This window comes from Muscardinus avellanarius, assembly GCF_963383645.1.
Source record: "Muscardinus avellanarius genome assembly, chromosome: 12".
Taxonomy (NCBI): Eukaryota; Metazoa; Chordata; class Mammalia; order Rodentia; family Gliridae; genus Muscardinus; species Muscardinus avellanarius.
In genome coordinates, this window is record NC_137798.1 from 72,435,276 (window position 1) to 72,448,009 (window position 12,734).

General features: G+C 46.1%; 1 protein-coding gene across 2 annotated transcripts; it reads right to left on the reverse strand.

The window, feature by feature from the left end:
* On the reverse strand, window positions 1-12,232 carry RDH11 (retinol dehydrogenase 11; the record flags this gene model as incomplete). 2 transcript variants are annotated; one of them, XM_080708185.1, is made up of 7 exons in its annotated part: window positions 1-103; window positions 2,007-2,196; window positions 6,512-6,721; window positions 7,257-7,361; window positions 8,478-8,633; window positions 9,632-9,750; window positions 12,168-12,232. In XM_080708185.1, 7 exons carry the CDS (start codon window positions 12,230-12,232, stop codon window positions 1-3), a joined length of 948 nt encoding a protein of 315 aa, XP_080564311.1. The 2 variants fall into 2 exon arrangements, with proteins under 2 accessions (XP_080564311.1, XP_080564312.1); XM_080708186.1 differs by having other exon boundaries at window positions 9,632-9,746; window positions 12,164-12,232.
* Window positions 12,233-12,734: the final 502 nt, after the last annotated feature.

Below are 12,734 nucleotides of genomic sequence, written 5' to 3' on the forward strand. Positions count from 1 at the left end.
TCAATCCATGGGGAGCCCCAGGAGGTCACAACTGACGTCCCAGAGCCGCCTTGCTACTGTCTCATTACGACCCTGGGCAGAGACCCATGCCACACGGCACTCGCTGAAAGGGAAAGGGAAGAGGAAGCAGAGGGTCAGGAATGGAATTTGCAGCGGGTGGGTGTGGTGGTGTGCGCCTGTAAATCTCAGTACTTAAGAGGCCGAGACAGGAAGACTGCAGGTTTTCAGCAACTTAGTGAGCCCTTGTTTCAAAATAAAAAGAAAAGAGGCTGGCAGATGTAGTTCAGTTAGGACGCCCCTGGGTTCAATCCTCTGTACCAAAAAGAGAATGGACCTACACTCTGCCTGGGCCAAGAACCATGACAGAAAAACAGCGCAGGGATCACATGTCCTCTGGGACAGGGTCTGGGTTTATCCTTTCTCTTCATTCTCCAATCTCCAGCCCAAGGAACATGTCATTGCCATTCTAGGTCTTCTCACTACCACCTCTGATCAGAATGCTTTGTTCAATCTTTATATCCTCCTGGTTTTTTTTAGATTTTTTTTTTTTTTTTTTTTTTTTTTTTTGCAGTACAGGGGATGGAACCCAGTGGCACTGTACCTCTAAGTTACACCCCCAGTCCTATTTTTAGTCTTTTTATATTTTATTTTTTAGTCTATTTATTTTTTTGAATTAGGGTCTCACTGAATTGCAGAGGGCCTCGCTAAGTAGCCAAGGCTGTCTGCGAATCGTGATCCTCTGGTCTCCGCTGCCTCCTGAATGCTGGGATCACAAGCCTGCGCCACCACACCTGCTTAGAATTTTATTGCTGCAACGTAATTCTACATTGTAGTGAGAGTCAAAGTGATATATTCATATTTACACACATATCTCTTGCTGTGCTTCTCATTTTATACCACTACCCTCCACACACACACAGGCAAATAAGGATGTTGGTGAACAGAAAATTATTTGATCTGTTTCCTTTTACTTATTTTCTTTTTTTTTCACTGCTGGGGATGGAACCCAGGGGCATTCTACTTCTGGGCTACACCCCTAGCCCTATTTTTATTCTTTATTTTGAAACAGGGTCTCTACTGAGTTGCAAAGGACCTCACTAAGTAGCTGAGGCTGGCTGCAAACCCAGATCCTCCTGTCTCAGCTTCCCGAATGCTGGGATTACAAGCGTGCGCCACCATGCCTGGCTCTGTTTCCTTTTTCAAACATCCTATTCCCCTCTCCTCTTCCCTCCTCCAGTCCCTACCATTATTCTTTTGGCCTCTGTCCTCATTTTCAGGAGTCTGGTGTTTTTCTCCTATTTTCTCTCTAGCTTCCACAAGTGAGGGAAGACATGGCCCTTGACTTTGAGAGTGGCTGATCTCACTTAGTATAAGGTTTTCTGGCTCCACCCATTTTCCTGCCAATGACGTTTTATATTCTTTGTGGCTTAGTAAAACTCCATTGTGTCTATGTACCACATTTTCTCTATCCATTCAATCTGTTGATGGACACCGAAGTTGGATCCCTGTAATTTGATTACTGTGAACTGTGCTGCCATAAAAAAAAATTTCTGTACTTTGAAAACAAGCCTTCAAAGTATAGAACTTCTGCTTAAGAAAACACACCAGTATGACCAGCACAACCTGGTCTTACTGGTGTGTTTTCTTAAGCAGAAAAGAGTAGAAAGACCATGTCAGGGAACCGCTCTCTGGAAACATCTGGCCCCATAAGGATCCTCCCATCCCGTGTCTTATACCTTTATGCCCCCTCCTTTTTTTGGTTGATACTAGAAAATAAACCAAGAGATATGCTACCTCTGAACTATACCCTCAGCCCTATTTTATTTTTTATTTTGGAAGATGGTTTTGCTCAATTGCTGAGGGTATTACTAAATTGCTGAGGCTGGCCTCAAACCAGAGATCTTCCTGTCTCTGCCCCCCCAAGTACTGGGATTATAGGTATGTGCCACCACACCCGGCTCCTCTGGGCAACAAAATCTCACCTTTGAAAACAGATACATTCATACCTGAAATGATTCCCACTTAGAGTCTCAAGACCTTCCGTCAAGGCACAGTGCAGGCTGGTCTGGGCTCCCTGCTGAGGGGTCTTGATGAAGAAGGAGAAAAGCCACCACATACATTTCATGAACGATGAGTGCCGGACCAATTCAGACTGGACTGTGCCGGGGTGTACGGAATACGTCGTAACGCCAGAGCCTGGTGGCGGCAGAGGGTGGGAGAGGGGCGCCATCGTTAAGAGAGGAAGACAGGACTTAATCTAATTGAACAGCCGAAGAGAGCACTGAAATAAGGGAACTTGTTACCCCGACTGCCGTCACAAGTGCTGCTCGAGGTGATCTACACTTCCATTCACAGACAGAGAAGCTGAGGCTCCCAGAGGTCATCAACCCGGCCAGTGCAGCAGAGCCAGGACACAAAACGCAGAGGGGTACTTGACCCTGTTGACCCTCCTTCTAAAATCCTCTTTTCATTGGCTTCCATGACCCCATTCGATTTTCCTAACTATTTTGGCTGCTTTGTCTGTTTCTTGGCCATGCTCTGTCATTTTCTACCCAATACTTTAAATCCTGGAATTCTCCTAACTTACTAGTTCCCCTCTCTATAACTCCAGACTAGAGGAGCCAGCAGACGGAGGTGGTTACAAGCACGAACTCTGTAGCCACGCTGCCTGGTTTCAACCCCGCACTTGAGCCGTGTAGCCTTGGACAAGCTCCTTTCTCTGTGATTCACTTTCTCGTCTCTAAAATGGGGATAATCACAATATTTACAACTTACAGGGTTGCTCTGAAGATTAGGGTACAGCTTAGATTTGTGCCTGGCACATGATACTTTTGCATACGGTATTTCAGATCCCCAGTCCTCCACTGGGAACTTTGAGGCCAAAAATGTTGATTTTAGAAGGGCAATATGAGAGCCAGGCATGGTAGCATATGCCTGTAATTGCAGTACTTGGGAGGCCAAGACAGGAGGACTGCAGGTTCACAGCCAGTCTCAGCTACTTGGTTAGGCCCTCTGTAACTTAGTGAGTCTCTGTTTAAAATAAAATATAAAAAATAGGACTGGGGGCGTAGCTCAGAGGTAGAATGCCCCTGGGTTCAACTCCCAAAACTGCCAAAAAAAAAAAAAAAAAAAAAGAAGAAGAAAAGAAAAGAATGGTAATACGAGATATATACATATGCTAAAGATTGTCTAATCTCCCTAGCATAAGTGAGGTTGTGCTGCCAAATGAGTTTTGGTGTAAAGCTTGTAAAAAAAAGAGAATTTTCAAATCTTTGTGGATTTTAAAGCTGCAGATAAGGTACTGTATTATTTCCAGATGCTCACTCTGCATCTGCCCTAGATGACCTGTCCAAGTGCAAACTTCTCTTAAGTCTAACCTCTACACGCCCCACCAGACACACGGGAGCCTTGAGGATCCCCCACCTCACTCTGCATGTCCATCAACAAGCTCTGTGGTTTCCACATCCTAAATATCTCTCAGGAGTATCTACTACTGTTATGGTTAGATATAGGATGTTCCCTGAAAGAGATCATATGTTGATGATCAGAGCTGATATAATTAAATTCTGAGGGTCATAATCCCATCAGTGGATAAAGCCATTGGAATGGATTTATTGGGTGGTAACCTAGTCCTGTGGGCGATGGCTGTAGGAGGCGCGTCACTCAAGGCGTAGCCCTGGACCGTGCTGTGTCCTTGAATCCCCATGCTTGCCCTGTTGCTTTTGGCCTCCAGAGAGGAGGACTTGCTCTCTCCCTCTTTGCTTTCCACTGCCACATCCTGAGTTCTGCAAATTTCATCTAACCCAACATGTCTGATCCCCTGAAATGTCTGAAACTGTGAGCAGATAATCTTCCTTTCTCTAAGTTTTGTGGTCAGGTTCTTTTGGGTCACAGTAATGAGGATGCTGACTGAAGTGATACCCTCCACCTCACCCAAGCCACCTTCCTCTTTCACCTCCGCTACTGGAATTCCCTTCTGCATCTACTTCTGACCTTTTTTTTTTTTTTTTTTTTGGTGGTACTGGGGTTTCTGGAAACCCTTCTACCTCCAGGCTACACTTCCAGACCTATTTTATATTTTTTATTTGGAAACAGAGTCTCTTAAGCCAGCGAGGCTGACTTCGAACCTGAGCGATCCTCCTGTCTCCCCCTCCCAAACACAGGGATTACAAGCGTGCACCACCACACCCAGCGTACTCCTGACCATTTCTTTTTTTTTTTTTTTTTTTGGTGGTACTGGGGTGGAACCCAGAGGCTTTCTACCTCCAGGCTATACTCCCAGACCCATTTTGTATTTTATTTGGAAACAGGGTCTCACTAAGTTGCTGAGAGCCTCACTAAGCAGCTGAGGCTGGCTTCGAACCTGTGTGATCCTCCTGTCTCAGCCTCCCAAGCACGGGGATTACAAGCGTGCGCCACCACGCCCGGCTACTCCTGACCATTTCTAAAAGACTTTAATTACAAAGGTTTTCTACTGCTCTTGGAATAAACATTAAATTATTACTGTATCTGTGTGTGTGTGTGTGTGTGTGTGACTAGAGATTAAACCCAGGGGCATTCTATCTCTGAGCTGCATCCCCAACCCTATTTTATTTTTGTTTGGAAATAAGGTCTCGCTAGGTTGGTGAGAGTTTCACTACTTGCTGAGACAGTTCTTGAACCTGTGATCCTTCTGTCTCACTTCCAAGTACTGGGACTGCATGAATGTGCCAGCGCGCCAAGCTTACTGTACCTTCTGAAGACTTGGACTCTACCTACATTTCAGTTTGAGCTTGGTCCTCTATTCTAGCCATCACAGTCTTTTCTGTTTCTCAACCAAGGCCATACTTTCCTATAGTTTCTTCCCTCTGCTTGGAACATTCCTCAGTCTCTTCATCCCGCCTTCAACTATCACCCATCTAGTTTCTAATCATCTTTAAGGGCTTATCCTGCAACTTCCTTCCTCAGAGACATCTTCTTTGTACCTCAGATTGAATAAGCCAAATCCATTATAGGTCCTTGCATTTTTCCTTTGTAACATTATCATGATTATAATTAAATAACAAAAAGGAAACAATCTATATGTTATTGAGGTAATATATAAAATAGCTAAGATACAGCTATACTATGAAATATAATCAGCCGTATGTCTACAAAAGTTTTTTTTATCCCATTAAGATGTATGAATACAGTGCACCAATAAAAAAAATAAATTAAAAAAAATTTTTAAATTTTAAAAAAAGAAATATAAATCAGCCAACAAAGCAAATATGGGTAAATGAGAAAACTACCAAGACATCATGCTAGAATTGTAGTTCCTTGTATATGACGTAGACATAAACTAAATGCTCAGGAAAATGACTGAAAAGGGGTGAACAAGCTGTTGACAGTGGTCACTTAGGGAAAAAGTGAGAAAGAGGAATAAATGAAGGGGTTTTTACCTTTGATATTATGTACTTCCACACTACTGGAACTTTTTACACTGAGAATTATTCATGTGTTACTAGGCTGATTTTACATGTGATAGTTATACAAACACTTTTCCTCCATTAAATGATGTAAAATGAATCAAGGAAGAGACTACCTGTCTTGTGTGCCAGCTCATTCCTATTCCCCTAGCGAGGGCATGGAATACATGTCTGTGGAATGGCTGGATGCATGAATCTTTTCTATGGCAGGGTTCATATACTTCACTCACCATAGCTATTTTCTACCTAATCCTCACAATCCTCCATGGTGTATACTCTGCTTTTACCTGACTCTTACACGGGACCCATCTTTCTGTCTCCAGGCCGTCCTGGCTCCCTGACCAACCTTTGGATGGTTCTCACCATTGTTATCATCATCTACCCTGAACTAATAAAGCTGCCATGCCCTGGGCACAGACTGGGTGCATGAACTGAGCCTGATCGCCAGCTTCCTTCCTCTCATCTGTGGCTGGACCATGTGACAGATGGACCTGCTCCAACAGTGGGGATCCTGTACCTGGATCCCTCAATTCTGCCTGTCTCAGCTCCTAAGCATCACCCTTTTGGATTTGGTTTCCTTTCTCTTTATTAGAAATCCAGAGGGGACAATACTGTTTACTCATGACTGGAGAGTTCCCTTTGCAAGCATACTTTCCCTCTTATTTGACACTGTCTCCTCTCCCCCTTGAGTCACAGAACATGTTTTATTCTAGTAAAAAAAAAAAAAAAAAAAAAAAAAAAAAAAAAAACCTCGACTTGCTCATGAGACCTGAATTGATTTTAATAACATGTGAAACAGTCTCAGCTTACATATGGAGAATTACGTTTGAAAAGTGAAGTAACTTGCTGCTGACCATACAGCTAGTGAGCAGCAAAGCCCTCAGAATCAAAGTTGGAATTCCTGTCTCCAGCTAGCCACCTCCAATACTCAGTGCGGGCTGTTGACTAAAACTCTCCCCATCTGCAGTCACGGAAGCAGGTCCTATGTCCTGTGAGGTCTCGATTCTTGTGGCTTCTAGCTACCTCCCAGACTTGTGGCTCCACACGCATTTACCCAAGCCCACCTTTCAGCCTCCTGGCTAGCTCCTGGGTGAAAAGGATGTTGGCTAACTTGCTGTGACAGTAGGCAAGACCTGCGTGGTAGGATTTCTCGCCCTGCAGGTTATGGAAGTGGATCCTTCCCAGGTGATGTGCAAGGGAAGACACATTTACTACACGTGACGGGGCTGACTCCTTCAGTTTCTCCAGTAGCAGATGGGTCAGGAGGAAATGACCTGTTGAGATAGGATTAACAGAGTTCAGGGCTCCTGTGGGCTAAGAGGAAGAGTGGTGAGCAGAACACAGCTGCAGGAGGCAGAGAATTCAGGAATAAGGCCTTTTACCTCAACTTCTCATTGTCAACTAGAGAACAAGTTCAGTGAGGGTTTAATGAAACAGAAAGAAACAAAGACATGAGATACCCTTATATGGGGTAGATCTGAACTATGTGACCATAAAGCCCTGTCTCATTCCAACCGTGGCTGACACTAAGAACAGGTGAACTCTACCTGGTCACAAAGAACACTTCTAAGAAAGCCACACAGCCCCAGTCCCATCAGACTATAGAATATGCCCCCAAGGTAAACCAAATCTAAATGGCGGATTAAAAAGTGGGCAGAAGCTAGAACAGGTGCAGTAGGCATGTAGAAACTACTCATTTTATGGCTCCTGGCTCAAATTATAACACAAAGAAGGCTGGATCTGACCCCTAAGTTTTCCAAGGAGAACGTCAGGTTCCCTTTAGCTTTGTAATGAGGCCAGATGTCTTACCCAGGTGGTTGACGCCCATGTGCATCTCAAAGCCATCTGCTGTCTTGGAGTAGGGGCACATCATCACTCCTGCATTGTTGATCAGGATGTGCAGCTGTTTTTCTTCTGCAGGGAAGAGAAGATGAATAGAAGTGGCCAGCCACAGCTGTGACATCTTAGAAAGGTGCCACACAGCCCGGGCCCCGGAAGTGGGAATGTAGGACTCCAGTGTTTCCCCCATTTGGCCTACACAACTATTTTGTATTATTTTTCAGTATAATACTAGTAAACCCTACATCCTTTTATGACAAGTCAAAATCCCATTTTACACCACAGAATGGATTTTCATTACTTCCGATTCAGGATCTGCTCAATCACTGCTTTGGTGAAGTTTTCTATCGCCTTTCCCAATAGTAAGACATCCCAAGCTGAATGGAAAGACTCCAGAGCAAGAAAAAAGGCTTTTTTTCTATATGCATCCATGGCTCTGGGATTCAGATCCTAAAAGAAATTTGCCAACCCTCTCTAGAGGTTCACCTCCTCCCGTGGCTTGTGATTTATGGCTGTAAGTCCACAGCAGTGGGAGCTGTATTCCTTGGGAGGCCTAGATCCCTGAGTGATGTGAAGGATCACGTCATCTCTGAATCAGAGTGTTCTTGGATTTGCTTTTGATGAGATGCTAAAGGTTTCTATGTTCATTTCTCAGCTCAAGATTCCTGGGCTAAAATATAAGCCAGGCAGGGTGGTGCACACCAGTAAATGGGAGAATGAGACAGCAGGATCACAGGCTCCAGACCAGCCACAGCAACTTAGCAAAATCCTGTTTTGAAATGAAAAATTTTAAAAAGGGTTGGGGGAGTCTGAGACAGGAGGATCGTGTTCGCAGACAGCCTCAGCTACTTAGTGAGGCCCTTTGCAACTCACTGAGACCCTGTTTCCAAATAAAGAATTAAAAAATAGGGCTGGGGCTGTAGCTTGGAAGTAAAATGCCCATGGGTTCCATCTCTAGTACCACAATAAATAAATAAATAATAAAAAATAAATAATAAAAAATAAATAAAAAAGGTTGAGTGTATAGCCTGAAGGTAGAATGCCCTTTGGTTTCATCCTTAGCAGAAAAAAAATGGGGCTATATTTTATCCACTGTTTCTACATATTAGAAGAAGACAGATCTTTTCCTTTTAACTAAGTCTGCCATGTTGACTGTAAGACCCACAACATAATCTCTGGTTCTACACTTACCTGCTAAGAAGTCTTTTGCAAAGGCTCGAATAGATTTAGTATCGGACAGATCCAGTTTCCGCACCAAAACCTGCTGGTTCCCTGTTGTGGCTTGGATCTCTTTGGCTACCAATTCCCCCTTTTGCACATCCCGACAAGCTAAATATACACGGGCTCCTGTCAAAAATATATGAAAGAAACTGTCAGCTTTGTTTTTGAGTGGGTGCTATAGAGTTAGAGAATTATTACTGATGTTGACTGTTATTTTCTCCAGATTCTTTTTAAACAGTTTTTGTTTGTTTTGTTTTGTTTTTTGCAGTACTGGGGATTGAAACCAGGGACATTCTACCACTAAGCCACACCTTTAGCCCTATTTTTTTATTCTTTATTTCCAAACAGTTCTCACTAAGTTGCAGAGGGCCTCACTAAGTAGCTGAGGTTGATCACAAACCTGCGATCCTCCTGCCTCAGCCTCCCAAATTCTAGGATTATAAGTGTGTGCCACCATACCAGGCTTAAACAGGAATTTTTACCCATATTTCACAACAGAGGTATCTGAAGCAAACCAGGAAACAAAAATAGATCAGTAACATTTGTTAAATGCTAATTATGTGTGAGGAAGCATCCTAGGATCTGGGCATGGTGTAGTATGCCTGTAATCCCAGCACTTGGGAGGCAGAGACAGGAGGATCGAAGGTTTTGAAGTTAGCCTCAGCAAATCAGTGGGGCTCTCAGCAACTTATCAAGACCCTGTTTCCAAATAAAAAAAATAAAAACAGGGCTGGAGGTATAGCCTAGAGGTAGAAGGCCCCTGGGTTCCACCTCCAGTGCCATAAAATAAATAGATAATAAAATAAAAAGGGCTCAGTACTTGGGAGGCAGAAACAGGAGGATCACAGGTTTAAGACCAGCCTCAGCAACTTAGCGATAACCTAGACAGATCCTGTTTTAAAACAAAAAATTTAAAAAGAGTTGGGAATATAGCTCAGAGCTAGAATATACACGGGTTCAATCCCCAATACAATCAATCAATCAATCAATAAATAAAATTTGAAAAAGAAAGAAAAGCATGTTAGGTTCATACTAGCAAATCAATGAAGTGCTTGGAGTTCTTGAATTCCAAGACTGATGACCATCAATGTAAGCAGGATAGAACTGAGAACGAGTGCACTCGCCTCTTCGAGCCAGTTCTCTGGCAGTCTCCTTCCCGATGCCTGTGTTAGCTCCAGTGATCACAGCCACTTTCCCAGGAAGCTGGACAGGAGACGTGCACACCCCATTGGACAGCATCTTCCTGCAGACAACGAGAGCTCATCAGTTCTTCATTATCCCATCCCTGTGGGGGGTTTCTGCAACTCTGTGTCTTCAGATCCCAAGGCTCAGGTTGGCTTTGGTTCCTTCCACTACTGTCTTTTTTGTAAGTTTAAAAAAAGGTTGGAGGAAAGAAGACAAGGGCAAACCTTAGAGCTACTCTGTGCAGCACAAGAACTGGATGAATGTTTGGAGAGCCAGGCACATGGACTCAGTCTGAGCTGAGTCTGGGAGGTGTGTGGGCTAGAAAAGCACAAGACCCAGCCAGGAAGAGGAAAGAACTGGTCTCCGCATGTCCATCTGCACACGCTGGCATTTTATGGTCTTAAGGAATTGCTAATCCAATTCAGAAAGTTAAGATTAGGAAAGTGTGTGAAGTCTAAGACAAAACAAAACAAGGAAAAACCCAAACTCACATACATTTACACACTTAAAAACAAGATAGGCTGGGGATGCAGCTTGGTGGTTACGTGTGCCCTTAGCGTGCATGAAGCCCTGGAATCGATCTCAGACACACACACACACACACACACACACACACACACACGACAAAGAGTTAATAACTGAAGGAGTGGGGATTTGAGTCTTTGTCTGTCTGTCTTTTTAGAATGAGGGATTCAATCTAGGGATATTCTGCCTCTGAGTTATACCACCAGTCCTATTTTATTTTGAAACACAGTCTTGCTAAGTTGCTGATGGCCTCATTAATTTGCGAAGGCTGGCTATGAACCTGTGATCCTCCTGTCTCAAACTCCCAAGTACCAGGATTAAAAGCATGTGCCACCAAGCCTGGCTCATGTCTTAAACTTTCTAACGAGTGTCCTTGCTCCGAAGCACTACAGTATACTGCTTTTCCACATGAACAAATACATACTTGTGTTCTTAGATTGTTCTTTTCTTTTTTCTATAATCTTGAGACTAAAATATCTGTTGACCAGAAGCTGCATTTCCGTCTTTTTCACTGAACTTAAAATTGCAAGGTACACACTCCTAGCCACTGAAATGACCTGCGAAGGAACTCATGCAGCCCACCAACTCCTACCTCCCTGGTCAGGGAACAAGCCCCCTGGCTCTGTTGCTCACATCCGGTCAGCTCGAGCTCCAAATGACAAATTAGGAGGGGCCTGTCCTTAGTTCCTCCTTTTTAACCAGCAGGAATGATAAAAAAAAAAAAAAAAAAAGTCAACTACTAAAGTCCAGCTCTGCCTGGCTCCCATGACCTAGCGAGATTGGGGCTAAGCCTTTAGAGTATCTTTCTCAGAAAAAATTTCACTGGGGTATGTGCCCTATTTTCAAATCTGGTTCAACTTTTCATTGAGAGTTTATGTGGATAAAAGGATCTTGCAGTGCAAAGGGATTTTTAAGCTATGTTTTCATCTGCGCATGAACACCATGTGTCTGTCCTACAGGTGAGGCCTGTGAGGGCTCAGAAAGGAGCAAAAGTTTAACGGGAAGAGGGATACCTGGGAGGGAAGGGGAAATAAGACAGGAAGGCAGGCCAGCCTTCATTGACCAATGCTATGGTGAGCAGAGATACTGGTCCCTGGCCGGGCTTCAAGACCCACTGGAACTATGACCACGCCCCCTGGGGAAGGAGGGCGGATCTTCAGCCACTGGCCGGCCGTCACTACTGGTGACTTACTCACAACCAATCAGCAGGCTGCCCGTTGTCCAGCCGGCAGCCGATTCTCTTAAGCATTTGTCCAGCCTAGGGCTGATCTGTCGCCTGGTCAAGAGACCACTCCCCACCCCACCCCCGGTTCTCCCGGACCTTACCCCCTCCGGCCCCTCGGCTTGACCGCAGATGCCCCACCCCGGCCCCGGCCCCGAGGGCAGCCCAGGATGACAACCACTCTTGGGGTTCACCGCCAGCTCCTGTACACCTGCCTCGGGAACGCACGCGTCCGACAACAACCGGAGGGCAGGCGGTGGGCTACAGATATCAGGGCTCCCATCAGTTTCGGAGAGTAAAACGTGGAATCGCTCCTTTCTACCTCAAAGGCGGGAAGCAAAAAGCTAGACCGTGCTAGTTCCCGGCGTGGCAGTTAAGGGAGAAAAAGTGTCGGGGCCACATCCCATTCTCGGGCCTGAAACCCGCCAGGCCGTCCTCTCGAGCGTGCGCAGGAGCCTGGCTCTCGGGGCTCCCTGCAGCCGGGCAGGCAGGTGGTGCTGGACGAAAATGGCCCAGGGCAGCAACGCAGGGTGCCACGACCCTGGCCGGGGTCCCGGGGACTCGCCCTTCCCATCCAGAGCACCTGGACCGCGCCTGCAGCCCACTCAGTTCCCAGTCTCGGCCATCTTGGGGACCCCCCAGGGTCCCCCCTTCGATTCCTATTCCTTCTTTTGAAGGAAGGAAAGGGCTTCGTGACCCGCCAGAGAACGCAGTGCGTTTCCACAGACCTGACGTGGGGCGCGGCCACGTAGAGGAGGACCGGGAGAAGGAGCAGCAGCAGCGGCCCGACCATGTCTGCGGGCCCGCGGTGCCGGGGGAAGATGCCCCAGCGCCGGACTAGAATGGCTCCTCTCCCTAGACACGCCCCGGCCAGCCTCCGCCGCCGGAGCTGCGCCCGCTGGGAAGTGTAGTCCCGCCCGAGACGGCGACGCGCCGGCCGGGCTCGGGTCTGGGGCCCCGCGGGTCCTCCCACCCGCGCTCCCTCGGCCGTGCTGGTGAAGTCTCCCGGGTTCTGTCTTTCTCCCCGGCCGTTGTCCAGTCGGTGGTTCAGTTTCCCCGATCATGGCTGGGCAGTTACCGCGCTTTTGCAGCTGGAACTCAAGCACCGGCTAGTGTCTGGCAAGCGCCCAAGCTTGCACCAGCCCCGAGCCTTGGGAGGCTGGTGGTTGGTGCGGTGGGGAAGTGGAACCTTTCTCCACAGGGATTCCTTCTTCCAGCAGAAGGAAAGCAGCTATGGGCCCTTCAAGACATCCCTGGAAAATCGCTTATTGTGGTGTCCGTTTTGACTTGTGATG